Genomic DNA, 18,745 nt, shown 5'->3' on the forward strand with positions numbered 1-18,745 from the left:
TTTTTACCAAAATTTTGATTGTCTGATGGCGTTCGGGTGAGGGTGCTACTACTAAAAAATTGAAATAAAATTCTCTATTCTTCAGGATTGTGTAGAGTTCAGTCCCTACTAGAACTCTAAAATTTCAGATGATTAGATTGAATAAATTTGGATGAAATAAATTTTTATTTCGTTTTACCAAATTTTGATTGTCTGATGGCGTTTGGCTGAGGGTGCTACACTAAAATTGAAATAAAATTCTCTATTCTTCAGGATTGTGTAGTGTTCAGTCCCTACTAGAACTCTGGTAATTTTCAATGATTAGATTGAATAAATTTGGATGAAATAAATTTTTTATTTTCGTTTTTTACCAAATTTCGATTGTCTGATGGCGTTCGGCTGAGGGTGCTACTACTAAAAAATTGAAATAAAATTCTCTATTCTTCAGGATTGTGTAGGGTTCAGTCCCTACTAGAACTCTAATAATTTTTAGATGATTAGATTGAATAAATTTGGATGAAATAAATTTTTATTTTCGTTTTTACCAAATTTTGATTGTCTGATGGCGTTCGGGTGAGGGTGCTACTACTAAAAAATTGAAATAAAATTCTCTATTCTTCAGGATTGTGTAGAGTTCAGTCCCTACTAGAACTCTAATAATTTTTAGATGATTAGATTGAATAAATTTGGATGAAATAAATTTTTATTTTCGTTTTTACCAAATTTCGATTGTCTGATGGCGTTTGGCTGAGGGTGCTACTACTAAAAAATTGAAATAAAATTCTCTATTCTTCAGGATTGTGTAGAGTTCAGTCCCTACTAGAACTGCTGGTAATTTTTCAGATGATTAGATTGAATAAATTTGGATGAAATAAATTTTTATTTTCGTTTTTACCAAATTTCGATTGTCTGATGGCGTTCGGGTGAGGGTGCTACTACTAAAAAATGGAAATAAAATTCTCTATTCTTCAGGATTGTGTAGAGTTCAGTCCTACTAGAACTCTGGTAATTTTCAGATGATTAGATTGAATAAATTTGGATGAAATAAAGTTTTTATTTTCGTTTTTACCAAATTTCGATTGTCTGATGGCGTTCGGCTGACGGTGCTACTACTAAAAATTGAAATAAAATTCTCTATTCTTCAGGATTGTGTACGGGTTCAGTCCCTACTAGACTCTGTAATTTTTCAGATGATTAGATTGAATAAATTTGGATGAATAAATTTTTATTTTCGTTTTTACCAAATTTTGATTGTCTGATGGCGTATCGGGTGAGGGTGCTACTACTAAAAAATGGAAATAAAAGTTCTCTATTCTTCAGATTGTGTAGAGTTCAGTCCCTACTAGAACCTGTAATTTTTCAGATGATTAGATTGAATAAATTTGGATGAAATAAATTTTTATTTCGTTTTTACCAAATTTCGATTGTCCTGATGGCGTTCGGGCTGAGGGTGCTACTACTAAAAAATTGAAATAAATTCTCTATTCTTCAGGATTGTGTAGAGTTCAGTCCCTACTAGAACTCTGGTAATTTCAGATGATTAGATTGATAAATTTGGATGAAATAATTTTTATTTTCGTTTTTACCAAATTTTGATTGTCTGATGGCGTACGGGTGAACCTGCTACTACTAAAAAATGGAAATAAAATTCTCTATTCTTCAGAATTGTGTAGTGTTCAGTCCCTACTAGAACTCTGGTAATTTCAATGATTAGATTGAATAAATTTGGATGAAATAAATTTTTATTTTCGTTTTTTTACCAAATTTTCGATTGTCTGATGGCGTATCGGCTGAGGCTGCTACTACTAAAAAATTGAAATAAAATTCTCTATTCTTCAGGATTGTGTAGGTTCAGTCCCTACTAGAACTCTGGTAATTTTCAGATGATTAGATTGAATAAATTTGGATGAAATAAATTTTTATTTTCGTTTTTACCAAATTTCGATTGTCTGATGGCGTTCGGGTGAGGGTGCTACTACTAAAAAATGGAAATAAATTCTCTATTCTTCAGGATTGTGTAGAGTTCAGTCCCTACTAGAACTCTGGTAATTTTCAGATGATTAGATTGAATAAATTTGGATGAAATAAATTTTTATTTTCGTTTTTACCAAATTTGATTGTCTGATGGCGTCGGGTGAACCTGCTACTACTAAAAAATGGAAATAAAATTCTCTATTCTCAGGATTGTGTAGGGTTCAGTCCCTACTAGAACTCTGGTAATTTTCAGATGATTAGATTGAATAAATTTGGATGAAATAAATTTTTATTTTCGTTTTTACCAAATTTCGATTGTCTGATGGCGTTCGGGTGAGGGTGCTACTACTAAAAAATGGAAATAAATTCTCTATTCTTCAGGATTGTGTAGAGTTCAGTCCCTACTAGAACTCTGGTAATTTTCAGATGATTAGATTGAATCAATTTGGATGAAATAAATTTTTATTTTCGTTTTTTACCAAATTTCGATTGTCTGATGGCGTTCGGCTGAGGGTGCTACTACTAAAAAATTGAAATAAAATTCTCTATTCTTCAGGATTGTGTAGGGTTCAGTCCCTACTAGAACTCTAATAATTTTTAGATGATTAGATTGAATAAATTTGGATGAAATAAATTTTTATTTTCGTTTTTACCAAATTTTGATTGTCTGATGGCGTACGGCTGAGGGTGCTACTACTAAAAAATTGAAATAAAATTCTCTATTCTTTAGGATTGTGTAGAGTTCAGTCCCTACTAGAACTCTGGTAATTTTCAGATGATTAGATTGAATAAATTTGGATGAAATAAATTTTTATTTTCGTTTTTACCAAATTTTGATTGTCTGATGGCGTACGGGTGAACCTGCTACTACTAAAAATGGAAATAAAATTCTCTATTCTTCAGGATTGTGTAGTGTCAGTCCCTACTAGAACTCTGGTAATTTTCAGATGATTAGATTGAATAAATGTGGATGAAATAAATTTTTATTTTCGTTTTTACCAAATTTTGATTGTCTGATGGCGTACGGGTGAACCTGCTACTACTAAAAAATGGAAATAAAATTCTCTATTCTTCAGGATTGTGTAGTGTTCAGTCCCTACTAGAACTCTGGTAATTTTCAAATGATTAGATTGAATCAATTTGGATGAAATAAATTTTTATTTTCGTTTTTACCAAATTTCGATTGTCTGATGGCGTTCGGCTGAGAGTGCTACTACTAAAAAATTGAAATAAAATTCTCTATTCTTCAGGATTGTGTAGAGTTCAGTCCCTACTAGAACTCTGGTAATTTTCAGATGATTAGATTGAATAAATTTGGATGAAATAAATTTTTATTTTCGTTTTTACCAAATTTTGATTGTCTGATGGCGTACGGGTGAACCTGCTACTACTAAAAAATGGAAATAAAATTCTCTATTCTTCAGGATTGTGTAGTGTTCAGTCCCTACTAGAACTCTGGTAATTTTCAAATGATTAGATTGAATAAATTTGGATGAAATAAATTTTTATTTTCGTTTTTACCAAATTTCGATTGTCTGATGGCGTTTCGGTGAGGGTGCTACTACTAAAAAATTGAAATAAAATTCTCTATTCTTCAGGATTGTGTAGAGTTCAGTCCCTACTAGAACTCTAATAATTTTTAGATGATTAGATTGAATAAATTTGGATGAAATAAATTTTTATTTTCGTTTTTACCAAATTTCGATTGTCTGATGGCGTTCGGCTGAGGGTGCTACTACTAAAAAATTGAAATAAAATTCTCTATTCTTCAGGATTGTGTAGAGTTCAGTCCCTACTAGAACTCTGGTAATTTTCAGATGATTAGATTGAATAAATTTGGATGAAATAAATTTTTATTTTCGTTTTTACCAAATTTCGATTGTCTGATGGCGTTCGGCTGAGGGTGCTACTACTAAAAAATTGAAATAAAATTCTCTATTCTTCAGGATTGTGTAGAGTTCAGTCCCTACTAGAACTCTAGGTAATTTTCAGATGATTAGATTGAATAAATTTGGATGAAATAAATTTTTATTTTCGTTTTTACCAAATTTTGATTGTCTGATGGCGTACGGGTGAGGCTGCTACTACTAAAAATGGAAATAAAATTCTCTATTCTTCAGGATTGTGTAGAGTTCAGTCCCTACTAGAACTCTGGTAATTTTCAGATGATTAGATTGAATAAATTTGGATGAAATAAATTTTTATTTTCGTTTTTACCAAATTTCGATTGTCTGATGGCGTTCGGCTGAGGGTGCTACTACTAAAAATTGAAATAAAATTCTCTATTCTTCAGGATTGTGTAGAGTTCAGTCCCTACTAGAACTCTGGTAATTTTCAGATGATTAGATTGAATAAATTTGGATGAAATAAATTTTATTTTCGTTTTTACCAATTTTGATTGTCTGATGGCGTACTGGTGAAGCTGCTACTACTAAAAAATGGAAATAAAATTCTCTATTCTTCAGGATTGTGTAGGTTCAGTCCCTACTAGAACTCTGGTAATTTTCAGATGATTAGATTGAATAAATTTGGATGAAATAAATTTTTATTTTCGTTTTTACCAAATTTCGATTGTCTGATGGCGTCGGGCTGAGGGTGCTACTACTAAAAAATGGAAATAAAATTCTCTATTCTTCAGGATTGTGTAGAGTTCAGTCCCTACTAGAACTCTGGTAATTTTCAGATGATTAGATTGAATAAATTTGGATGAAATAAATTTTTATTTCGTTTTTTACAAATTTCGATTGTCTGATGGCGTTCGGCTGAGGGTGCTACTACTAAAAATTGAAATAAAATTCTCTATTCTTCAGGATTGTGTAGGGTTCAGTCCCTACTAGAACTCTAGGTAATTTTTCAGATGATTAGATTGAATAAATTTGGATGAAATAATTTTTATTTCGTTTTTTACCAAATTTTCGATTGTCTGATGGCGTTCGGCTGAGGGTGCTACTACTAAAAAATTGAAATAAAATTCTCTATTCTTCAGGATTGTGTAGGTTCAGTCCCTACTAGAACTCTAATAATTTTTAGGATGACAATAAAGTTTTATTTTCGTTTTACCAATTTCGATTGTCTGATGGGCGTTCGGCTGAGGGTGCTACTACTAAAAAATTGAAATAAAATTCTCTATTCTCAGGATTGTGTAGAGTCAGTCCCTACTAGAACTCTAATAATTTTAGATGATTAGATTGAATAAATTTGGATGAAATAATTTTATTTTCGTTTTACCAAATTTCGATTGTCTGATGGCGTTTCGGCTGAGGGTGCTACTACTAAAAAATTGAAATAAATTCTCTATTCTTCAGGATTGTGTAGGTTCAGTCCCTACTAGAACTCTATAATTTTAGATGATAGATTGAATAAATTTGGATGAAAATAAATTTTTATTTTCGTTTTTACCAAATTTTGATTGTCTGATGGCGTTCGGGTGAGGGTGCTACTACTAAAAAATTGAAATAAAATTCTCTATTCTTCAGGATTGTGTAGAGTTCAGTGCCTACTAGAACTCTAATAATTTTTAGTGATTAGAATAAATTTGGATGAAATAAATTTTTATTTTCGTTTTTACCAAATTGATTGTCTGAAACTGCTACTACTAAAAAAGAAATAAAATTCTCTATTCTTCAGGATTGTGTAGTGTTCAGTCCCTACTAGAACTAATTTTCGTTTTTTACCAGATTGTCTGATGGCGTTCGGGTGAGGGTGCTGAAAAAAATTCTCTATTCTTCAGGAATTCAGTCTACTAGATCTAATTTTTTAGATGCGTTCGATTGTCTGATGGCGTTCGGGTGAGGGTGCTACTACTAAAAAATTGAAATAAAATTCTCTATTCTTCAGGATTGTGTAGAGTTCAGTCCCTACTAGAACTCTGGTAATTTGCAGATGATTAGATTGAATAAATTTGGATGAAATAAATTTTTATTTTCGTTTTTACCAAATTTCGATTGTCTGATGGCGTTTGGCTGAGGGTGCTACTACTAAAAAATTAAAATAAAATTCTCTATTCTTCAGGATTGTGTAGAGTTCAGTCTCTACTAGAACTCTGGTAATTTTCAGATGATTAGATTGAATAAATTTGGATGAAATAAATTTTTATTTTCGTTTTTACCAAATTTTGATTGTCTGATGGCGTACGGGTGAACCTGCTACTACTAAAAAATGGAAATAAAATTCTCTATTCTTCAGAATTGTGTAGTGTTCAGTCCCTACTAGAACTCTGGTAATTTTCAAATGATTAGATTGAATAAATTTGGATGAAATAAATTTTTATTTTCGTTTTTACCAAATTTCGATTGTCTGATGGCGTTCGGCTGAGGGTGCTACTACTAAAAAATTGAAATAAAATTCTCTATTCTTCAGGATTGTGTAGAGTTCAGTCCCTACTAGAACTCTGGTAATTTTCAGATGATTAGATTGAATAAATTTGGATGAAATAAATTTTTATTTTCGTTTTTACCAAATTTTGATTGTCTGATGGCGTTCGGGTGAGGGTGCTACTACTAAAAAATGGAAATAAAATTCTCTATTCTTCAGGATTGTGTAGGGTTCAGTCCCTACTAGAACTCTGGTAATTTTCAGATGATTAGATTGAATAAATTTGGATGAAATAAATTTTTATTTTCGTTTTTACCAAATTTTGATTGTCTGATGGCGTACGGGTGAACCTGCTACTACTAAAAAATAAAAATAAAATTCTCTATTCTTCAGGATTGTGTAGAGTTCAGTCCCTACTAGAACTCTGGTAATTTTCAGATGATTAGATTGAATAAATTTGGATGAAATAAATTTTTATTTTCGTTTTTACCAAATTTTGATTGTCTGATGGCGTACGGGTGAACCTGCTACTACTAAAACATATTATTATATATAATTTTAAAAGTTAAATAATTATAATAGTTTATTAAATATAATTAATAAATCTTCTTTTTAATAAATAAAAATAAAAATTAATGTTTTAAAGTATTAAGATAAAATTTAAAAAAATACAAAATTTCAATTTTTTTATGAAAATCTAAAATATTTATTAATTCTATAAATATTGATAAAATATATACTTTATATACATGAATCAATTTGTTTTTATGTCAGGAATGCAATTTTGACAAGAATTAATGAAAATTTTAATATAGAAAAAAGTTATTTTAAAAAATTCAAAAATTAATTTTTTCAAAAATTAAAAAATTGTTGAAAAAAATTTTTTTTAGATATTTTTGAAAATCTTTTTGTCTGATTTTTAGTATTCATGACCGTAATACACCTACAAAATTTTATCTAAATCCGTCAAGACGTGTAAGAGAAAATTTGTCCACAAGAATCGGTGACATACACACACACACACACATACATACACACATACATCCGGACATTTGTTCCTCTCGACGAATTATATATACTACACTTGAAAATTTGTAAAAATAATTGATGCTAAAAAATTCGGAAATCGACATCACTATAAGGCTTCCTTTATGAGGAAGCAAAATAATGAAAATGTGTGAAAGAAGAAGAAGCTTTGATTTTTTTCGTTATAAATGTTGGAGAAGAAAAAAAATTGAACTCAATTTCAATTGAAAATGCAATTTTCAAATAAACGAGAGTCATGAAAAGTCGTGCCGGACGTAACGTGAGTTTGTATCACTGGGATTTTCAATTATCATACACAATAGTAACAACATGCATACTCTATATTACCTTTGGAGATACAGTCGTGAAACACAGAAGTGGAAATACCGAGGGAACAACCTGGGATTATATGGGTAACCTCGAGAGTCTACACCGTGAAATATAATCAGAAGCAAACTAGAGGAACGACTCTCGTGAATCTCGATACATAAACATGTATATAAATTAATACAAAATTGTTCAATATTTCCTACATCACGATTGTTAAAAAACTACTTTATATTTTTTTCTCTATTTTCGGTAAAATCTAGATTTCTAAAATAAATTTTTTCCCACTTCCTAAACTTCAAGTAATTAAAAATAACTAATTCGATTTTCCCCGGATTTTCCCTGACTAATTGAAATTTAGAAAGTACTTATAAATTACTGAATATATTTGGGAGAATTAAAAATAAAAATGTGAATCAAAAACTAAATAGAAATTATATATTTAATTTTCTGTGTTGAATATTCAATTAGAGTTAAATAATAATATTATGTTCTACAAAAAGCATAAAATTTATTATAATAATTATAATACTAAGTTTATAATTCTGCTGGAAATAATAAATTTCTTATAATTTCTGACGAATTACGGAACTTTTTTATTAAATTTACAGTGCACCGTTTTGCAAATCAACAGTGGAGATATTTGACGGTTCCCAGGAAGGAAGTGTACCAGGAACTGTTAAGATGTTGAAGAAAATTTGCAGTCCAACTCAAAAATTTGACCAAGATTATAAATTGCCTAATAAGTAAGTACAGTTTTCTTTTTCTAAAAAAAATCCCTAGTCGCCAAGAATCGAACCCTGTCCCTACTGTTCCTGCGAGTCCACTAATGAAACCACTAAGCCATCTCACTTGACAATGACTAAGAGAGAGAAATTCGAGAATAAAATTTCAAATTTTCCATTTATCGAATTTATTAGATCTTCTCAAGTACAATTCGCAATCTCCAAATTCCTATTACTTAAAATTCACAATTCTGAAAAGCTAAAACTCAGAGCACTTTAAATTCAAACTCTTAATTGCACTTTATCATTTACTGACCCATTGTTATTTCTTTTTTCTAATTCACATAAACCCATTCTTGAATATATATCCAATTCATACAACAATCTGGATTTGCTTTTATAGAGTGTATCCTCTTGCAAAAAAGAACACGAAACAAAAAAAAAGTTGATTTAATGAACCTTTTAATTACTGAATGTTTATTCGGTTTGTTTTTATATGAAACTGAATTAATTCAGTGCACTTTCAAAAGCAATAAAGATCACGTTTTCATTGAAATCTCCATGGCAAAAGCGTTTTAACAAGATTTTTAACTTTTATATGAAATTTCAAAAGGACTTGAAAACTTTTAATCGTATTTGTAAAATGTGGTGGAAACTTTACACTTCACAGCGACATATTTTTCATGGACGAATGAAAAAACTTTTCATACTTTTTTAATCTTTAATCAATATTACATTTATGTATTTATATATGATCTATATATTATCTTAAAAACAAATTTTTTTTTTTATTTACTTTTATGTAAAAAAATAAAATTCAGATTCTAAAAGTAAATATATTTTTTGTCTCTATCGTTTCAGTCGTATCACGTACCTATATGGACGTAGTGATAAAATGCACATCTCTCTCTCTCTCTCTCTCTCTCTCTCTCTCGAAGTCAAAGCATGAAAGATAGCTGTATTTATTGTACTCCCAAGAGCATTATGTACCTATAAACGTATGACGTCGTATAACTGTGAATATATCTCTATTTTATATACATATATATAAATAATATTATTTTATATACATATTTACTTGTTTGTGATTGTATATGTAAAAGATCTTACTCATAGTAAGAGATATAAGAGAGAAACACATTTGTGAATATATATAATACTAGCTGTCGTACCCGTCTTCGACGGGTTGTAGTTTCTGATAATGCACTTAACAAAATATCTACCAACCTAGAAAACCGGAAAATAGCCGGGAATTTGATTTGACAGGGAAAAAATAATAATTAGTTACTATTGTCTATTTCATTAGGAAAATAATACCATTTGAAACAGTGACCGACTTTTTATTATCAAATTAGTTATTTTTAACTAATTCAAATGCAGAAAACAATATTTCTCAATTTGTAGTACTTCAATCAATATAATGTATTAAAATCAATCTAAAATTTCCTCCAGTTTTTTGAGTTATAGTACAGTCTAATTCGAACTAATTGTATAGCAAGTAGATCCAGTTTTTCTCGGTTACATTAAATTCCCTGATATTTTACGTCTTTTCTGGTTGGTAGACACCCTGTTAAATGTATTATTAAAAAACACCCGTCGAATAAACCAGGAAAAATTTGGACAAAGCCGGAAAATGTTTTAAACCAAAATAAACACCGTGTTTAACTTTTGTCTTTACATTGATCAAGATATCTCTAAAAGTTAAATCAGAGAGCCCACAAATACTATTGAATTAAGCTTCATAGCAATTGGTATCAAGATAATTTTTTCAATTTTTTGATATTCAAAACATTTTTATACTTACATCTTCGTTATAAGAAAGTATTTTTGAAAAATTATGCTAAAATGTGACTAAATAATATGTAATATTCAATTATATAAAGTTTAAAAGCTATCCATTGAAAAATGTAAAATTTAGAAATTTTCGATTTTTTAAAAATATTTTTATATTTCCATTTTAGTTACAAAGTATTATTTTTTGCAAAATTATGCTAAAATGTTAATAAATAACATGTTATACTCAACTATAGAAAGTTTAGAAGCAATCCATAAAAAAATATAAAATTTAGAAATTATTTGTGTTAAATAAATTCATTTATTAGAGTCAAGTATTTATTTAATTAATCCAATTAAGATTTATTTGATTTAACTAAATAAAATTATTTAAACGAAATAAATTTTTATTAGATCGAAATAAAAACTTTTAAATAAGATATTATATTACTATTAGGTATTAACGTAACTTACAATCATAGCCTTATCCGATTAAAAAATATTAACTTGAACGAAAGTTATGACATTTTTCCAAAAAATTCGAAAAATCAAAAAAATGCAAATTTTTTATCTTTTGTAAAATAAATGCAAAACTATCATTTGCTAACTTTTTCAGATAAATAAAACCCATTTCTACAATAAAATTTTTAAAAAAGACGTATTTTGAAATTTTTTTTCGTTTTTTTAGATCAACTTTTTTCTAAGAAAATAGTGATTTTTAATCTTTAAGCAAGCTTTTCAGGAAAAGTTATTAAAGTTTTTTATTTAAAGATCAGTATGTAAAGTAAGAAATTTGCTACATTAAACCAAAATAATTAAGCTAAATGCCATAAAAAAGAAGAAAAAATGTTAAATTTTAAGAAATTCGGTTTTTTGAATTTTTGCTAATTTTCCATAATTTTAGATTTTTTACCGAAGGGTGGAGACTATTGAATAAGTAAAGTATTTTTTAAGAGCACAAAAATAATAAAGCTAAATGCCATAAAAAGAAGGAAAAATGTTGAATTTTAAGAAATTCATTTTTTTGCATTTTTGCTATTTTTCCATAATTTTAGATTTTTTACCAAAGGGTGGAGATAACAAATTAGGTTAAGTATTTTTGAAGAGCCCAAAAATAATGAAGCCAAAAGCCATAAAAGAGAAGAAAAAATGTTGAATTTTAAGAAATTCCGTTTTTTGAATTTTTGCTAATTTTCCATAATTTTAGATTTTTTACCAAAGGGTGGAGACTATTAAATATAAGTAAAGTATTTTTGAAGAGTACAAAAATAATGAAGCTTAATGATATAAAAGAGAAGAAAAAAATGTTAAATTTTAAGAAATTCGGTTTCTCGAATTTTTGATAATTTTTGATTTTTTGCTAAAGGGTGGAGACTATTCAAATAGTATAATTATACTACCGAAATAGCTAATGGTTACTAATTATTAATTTTCCGGTGAAATTAAATTCCCGGGTATTTCTGATTTTCCATATTGGTAGAAACATTGTTAAATGTATTGGTAGAAACTAAAACCCGTCGAAGACGGGTACGACAGCTAGTGCTATATATTATCAAAATTTTTAAAATTTAAAATTAATCTTTTGAAATAATTATTGTCATCAATTTTACTTAAATTTGATACAGGGTTAATTTTAGTATTTTTTATTACAATTTAGTCATCAGAATGAAATTTGAGTTTTTCATTTTTTGATCATTAATTAATATAATATAATAGCAATTTTGAATTCTGTGCAATATACTGACAAAAGTCTCATATTAATTATATGGATATTGTTAATATTCTGACCTAATAGAATTTTTTTAAGAAAGTAAACTTATGATTTCAACAACAAATTTTTATTGTTGACCTAAGAAATACAACCGTATAAAAATTAATTACAAAAAAATTTCAATTTTTAAACTTTTAATTTTTTAATTTTTCAATATTTAAATCTAACACTTTTTATTTGTTATTCAAAATTTTATTATTCTGACGATTAAATCTTAATAAGAAACACTAAAATTAACCCTGTACCAAGTTTAAGTACAATTCACTAAAGTATATGAAAAAACTAAAAATTTCGAATTTTCGAATTTTTGAAAAAATGGCATAACTTTCGTCCATATTAATATTTTTTAATCTACTATCGCTAGGATTTTAAGTTAGGCTAATGCCTAAAAGACTGCCAAGTTTCACTTCAAACGATCGAACCGTTTTTCCGTGATACGCGGTCGAAAATTTACGGACATACATACACACATACACACATACACACATACACACATATACACATACACACATAATTCTCTTAATAGTATTTTCGCATTCCTTAGAGTGTAAAAATAAGGAATATAATAGAAATTTTGAATTCTATGCAATGTACAGACAAAAGTCTGATTTTATTAATAAGGATTAACGTATCCTCATCGCCTTTTATCGAGGTCTATGTCAAATTAGGTAATTTCGAAAACATACATGTGACCGAACACGAAAAGTTATAATTTATCCTGGGCTTTGAAATTATCCTAGTTATGTTTAATCAACCAGAGAAACTAATTTAACAACTCAATTAGAGTTTAATTTCGCAAGAATTTTATATATGCGGGACAAAATTTCTACAGTGATATCAACCTCAAATATATAAAGGTTGCTGAAACAGTGAATTTTTGACAAATTCGTTAAAATTAAATACCTACAACACATCATTATAAAAGATTGCCACAAGAATAGATTTAATAGATTTTTAAAAACAAATTTTTTTGTTTTCATTGTGGGCAAAAACATGAAAACAATGCGGGGAAAAAGCAAAATTCTTCCCTTCGATAAAATTTTTCGCTTTTATAAAAAAATTTTCTTTTATTAATTATTTGAGCAAAAACATAAAAACAAGGGGAAGGAGGAAAAAAAATTCTTTCCTTTAATGAAATTTATCGGTTTTGAAACAAATTTGTCTTTTTTTTTTACTTAGGGCAAAAATTTTAGGGCTCGAACCGCAGTGAAAGTTTTGGAAAATACGGACTTTACGGACAAAAAATGAAAAATTACGGACCATTTACGGACCAATCACTGACAAAAATATAAGTCCGAGTCAAATAAGAGAATATTTTACTTAAAACTAAAAATTAAATTTTTCATAACTATAAAACACGAAGATATCGATAACTGATCGATTTCTTCATGTTTTATAATAATTAAAGAAGATTCAAGCAATTTTTCGAAAAAGTTCTTTGACAATTTTTAAATCAATTTGTTCACAATATTCAATTTTACGAAATTTCAATTATTCGCAAGTTCTTCAATTAAATATATATTAGAAAATAAAAACTTTAAATAATTTCAAAAAAAAGCCGTAATTAAAGATTCTCAAAAAAAATTAATTCCACAGAATTGTTAGTTAAAAATATGAAAAATTTAAATTTTTAAAGATAATAATTTAAAACCTTTTCAAAATTCAATTATTTCTAAAAATTTACGCTATGATTTCAATATTCAATTATTATCTAAAATTTTAACTAAAATTAATTTTTAAATCAATTTTTATTAGAAAATTCTACTAGAATTCAATTATTTAAGTACAAAAAAAATAATTTATTAAATAATTGAATGTTTCTTCAAATTCAATTCCCATAAAAAAATTTATCAGCAAATTTTTAAATAATTGAATTTTTTCGACGAATTTTAATAAAATTTTTAAGAATAATTATTACATTTTTCGAAGAATTCGATTAAAATTGTATTAAAAATAATTGAAATAATTATCTTAATTAAAATATTATCCATACCACACATTTTGAAAAAAGGTCCGTAAAGTCCGTAATTTGATTAAAAAAGGACGAAAAATTCGTAAATTGTACGATTTAATTTGTGGAATTTTAGAGAAATTACAAATGATTGCAGGAATTCAATTACTTTTAAAAGTAATAAAATTCTTCGCAGAAATTTAATTATGTACAAAATTTTTTTTAAATTCTAATGAAAATTTCAATTATCTTTAGCAATAATTAAATTCTTCTCAAAAATTCAATTATTTTCAAAAATTGTAATAAAATTCTTGGCAAAATTTCAATTATTTTCAAAAAATTTTCTCAATTGAACGATTTTTAATATTTGCTATTTTAATAAAATTTTCCAAAAGAATTCAATTATTTAAACAAAATTTAATAATATTCTACGCAAACCTTTAATTATTTTCATAAAATAATATAAAGATTTCACAGGAATTCAATTATTTACAAATTTTTTATAAATTTCTTCGCAATCATTCAATTATTTTCATAAATAATATAATTTCTACAGGGATTTAATTCTTTTTGTAAATAATAAAATTCTTTTTATGAATTCAATTATTTTCATAAATAATAAATCTCATCGAAAAATGTAACATGGATTTCAGTTAAAATTTTAGATTATAATTGAATTTTTTTGAGAAAGTTTAATTGCGGATTTTTTTTTTTTTTGAAATTGTAGATTGTAACTTATAAGCAAATGAATTTGAAAATTCTCAAACAAGTTTTTCATTTTAAAGGGTAGAATAACCTGAACGATTAGAAGAGAAATGATAATGATACAAAAAATAAGACAATAATTTAGCACAGCAAGTCTACGAGACACGTTTACGAGTATATAAAACTACTGAAATGGAAAACTTCTTGAAATTTTGAAGAAGCGAGAAGAGGGAAATAAATAAAAAAAAATGTAATAATAAAAGAAGCAGCTCTCGAGCGTGTATATTATGTAAGCCCGCAAGGAAAAAGTCGATTGGAAATGTGAGAAGTGTTTGTAGTGCGTGTGAGTGAAACCTTTTTTTGACAATGTGTAAAAGTACTTTACACACACTCTGTTAAGATATTATGAATACGAACCGTAAAGATGGTTGACGTAACTACAACTGTAATCTATGAAAGCATACATTTCATGCATATATATATATAAACATATATATGCATACACATATATATATATATATATATATATAGTACCCTAAAAACCCTCAGGGAAAGCTGCAGGGTTAAAAGATTTCCCAGAAGAGATTTCAAGAGAGAGAGCACACGATTTTCCATTCAAACGTTTATGTCCTCAAATATTACTATATACGCCAGAATAAATATTTCCAAATTCAAAATTGCGTGTCAGATAAATTTTAAAATTTTATTACTCAGGTAATCCATTAATTTTTATTTCAATTTTCTCTTTTTATTTTCAATATTTTTCACTGTTTCGAGCCCTGAAATCACTGTGATTCCAAAAATTACTATTTATTAGTGAAATTTACTAATTTAAAAGCAAAAAACCAGTCCCTAATTAGAATTAATAAACAATGTTATTAATTCAAATTTATAGAGAAGAAATTGGTATTTTGTTGCAATATTTGAAGGAAAAGTAGAAGAAGTGGCTTCTAAACTCGTAGCATAATAAAATGAAACTGAAACTGAAACTGAAACCACCTACTGAATTTTGGAAATTAAATCTCAAAATTAAATATTTATATCTTTAAAATTGAATTTCCAAAATTGAGTAGGTGCCAATTTCAGCTTCATCAGAATAAAAGACGATGGAAATTAAGAGGAAAAATCAGGAGAGAAGTAACGCAGTAGAATAAACCCTACAATGGTCAGGCAATAAATTCACTTGTTTTTAACGAGAGCAATATTTATAGTCACAGCCGAAAGGAAATAAATATCACGAAATCTTTTCGTATACGTAAATATATTTATAGTTGAAAGTGAAACACCTGGTATAGATAAATTCCTTATGTGCTATATAATATAGATATAGGAAGAATAGAGAGAAGAAGAATGAGGGGTTGAATGAGAAAAATCGCCATGAGCTTGGGAGGCAAATAGCAGAGTAGTTATAACACGTTACCCCCATTGCTCTATGGTTTTAATCTATTTTAATTTCTAACGTGCCAGACAACGCAACATAACGCAGGGGAGAATTTATGCTTAACAGTAGCTTCACCAACATGGATGCGGTTTACGTACGTGCCTATGAGGCTACCACGTGTTTTATGTTCACTAATCTCGTAAAAATTCATGCAAAATAAAGCCCATATTTCATTCTCTCTTTTTCTATACTACACACACACACACGCACACACTCACACTAGTCTGTCTGCATTTGCGACAAAGCCACTCACTACTCTCTTTTTCTCTCTTCCTTTCCGCAAAGTAAACAGGAAACAACTCCTGCGTGTTACCTGACGGACCGTCACATGCCCGTTAATAATCAAATTTCCCATCTGCATTTCCTCATCTCTTTATATCGTGAAACTGAATTCTTTCCGTTAATTATATATGTATGTGAAATGTAATTCCCTGCTTTACAGTCAACATCCTGTCTTAAGCATTATAAAATCTATCCGGAACATTTTTTGCAAAAAAAAGTACAATATGAATAATTATTATTAATATGAGATTAGAACATAAAAAGATTAAAGTAGATATATGATATTCTTTAACCCCTTTTGCAGTCGTGGAAAAATTAATTAATAATTTATTAATTTTTTAATTTATTTTCATCAAAAATTATTTTCAAAAAAATTATTTTTCACCACCCAACACAAGGTGGTTCAGGGTTTCTACAAGTCATGGAAAACCTAGAAATCATGGAATTGTCATGGGATTTCATTTTGGTTCATAGAATCATGGAAATCTCATCAAACTTCTAATCGGATTATGAAATTTTTTTGGTTTTTGTTGTAAACCCGTGTGATTGAAGTTCGCGCTCCTTTATTACTCATTGTGGTCACAAGTTTCAGTTTATCAATTTCCCTGACAATTTACTGACATTAAAATTACTTTCCCTAACAAAATCCTTTTCACAGGAAAATATTAATGTTTACCGAAAATGAGTAAAATTTGTGAATTTTTATAATTTCTAAAAATTACAATTATAACCCTTCCTGAATTTAATTATTTTCTACAATTTTCAACTAAACTTCATATCTCTGAATCAATTAATTTAAATAATTTTCCAAAAGTTCTTCTAGAATTCAATTATTTAAATACATAAACTCAATTTTTTACAATAATTGTGACTCTCCATAGTTTTTTCTTAAGTTACTACGGTATAATATTTTCAAAAAATTATAATAAAGAAATTCTTACAATTAATTGTTTAGAAATATTTTTAAATAATTTTTCAACGATAATCGTTTTTCAATTTTGAAAAATTTCCAAACAATTAAAATTTGGTAAAATCTTTTAAAAATAATCGAATTTTTGAAAAGTATAAATAAAAATAATCAAATTTTTAAAGAATTTTAATTATAAACAGGACCATCATTTCTCAAACATTTTAATAAATTGAAAAAATAAATTTTGAATCATAAAAAATTATTAAAAAACAATTCTAATAATTAGTTTTTAAAAATATTTTATTAATGTAATTTTTCGAAAATAATTGTATTTCTTAAAAGAATTTTCGTATAATTTAAAAAAACTAGTGAATTTTTTGATGAATTTTAATTAAAAATTTTGAACATTACTGTTTTCTCCAAAATGTTAAAAATAATTCTAAACTGTTATTATTTTTGGAAATACATATGTAATTAAAAATATTTAAAATATTGAATTTTAAAAAATTAGAAGCTAATTTTTATTTTTAATTTTTTCCATTATAAAAATCAAATTAAGTTGCACTTTTTTACTAAAAATTGTGGTATTTTGTTGCAATGTTTGGAAGAAATCGTTCGCAAGAATTCAATTATTTTTACAAGTAATAACATTTTTCACATAAATTAAATTAATTAAAAAAATGTAGGTAATAAAATTCGTTGTAAGAATTCAATTATTTTTATAAATAATAAAATTCTCAACAAGATTTAAATTATTTTTAATACAATTTTAAGTAAATTCTTCGAAGAATGTAATTATTTTCAAAAATATCAAAATTCTTCGAAAGAACTCAATTATTTTTAATACTTTTTGCAAAAGTTACTTGAGAATTTTCAAATCCATTTGTTTACAATTTAATTTTACAACATTTCGATTTTTCGGAAATTCTTCAATTAAATATTTAGAAAATAAAAACTTGATATTCATTTTTAAATCAATCTTTATTAAAAAATTCTACGAGAATTAAATTATTTACATACAAAAATAAATAATTTATTGAATAATTAAATTTTTCTTAAAATTCAAATCTCATAAAGAATTTTATCAACAAATTTTTAAACAATTGAATTCCTTCGACGAGTTTTAATAAATTTTGTAGAATATAATTACATTTTTCGAGGGATTCTATTAAAATTGTATTAAAAATAATTGAAATTCTATGATGAATTTTATTATTCATATGAAAATAATTGAATCTTTGTAAAAAATTTTATTATTTATACAAATAATTGAATTATTGCGACGAAATTTATATAAAAAATTTGTAAATATTTGAATTCTTGTGAAATTTTTATTATTTATGAAAATAATAATTTAATGTTTGCTTAGAATTTTATCAACACTTTTTTTAAATAATTGAATTATTTTGAAAAATTTTATTAAAATAGTAGTAGTAGATATTGAAAATCATTGAATTTTTTAATTTTCGAAAATCTTTGAAAATAATTGATATTTTGCAAAGAATTTTATTAAAATTTTTGAAAATAATTTGATTTTGGAGAAGAATTTAATTATTTTTAAAGATAA

At 26.8% G+C, this 18,745-nt stretch overlaps 1 protein-coding gene across 1 annotated transcript in view; it reads left to right on the forward strand.

Annotated features, from left to right (window-relative positions):
- Positions 1-8,231: 8,231 nt before the first annotated feature.
- The window catches only part of LOC122512090, a gene marked incomplete at its 5' end in the record, with an annotated part of 29,505 nt that continues 18,991 nt past the window's right edge, over positions 8,232-18,745 (forward strand). The window contains 1 exon segment of the mRNA XM_043627728.1: positions 8,232-8,366. Coding sequence (XP_043483663.1) covers positions 8,232-8,366 — 135 coding nt within the window.

Source organism: Leptopilina heterotoma, unplaced genomic scaffold, assembly GCF_015476425.1.
Source record: "Leptopilina heterotoma isolate Lh14 unplaced genomic scaffold, ASM1547642v1 Lhet_95, whole genome shotgun sequence".
Taxonomy (NCBI): Eukaryota; Metazoa; Arthropoda; class Insecta; order Hymenoptera; family Figitidae; genus Leptopilina; species Leptopilina heterotoma.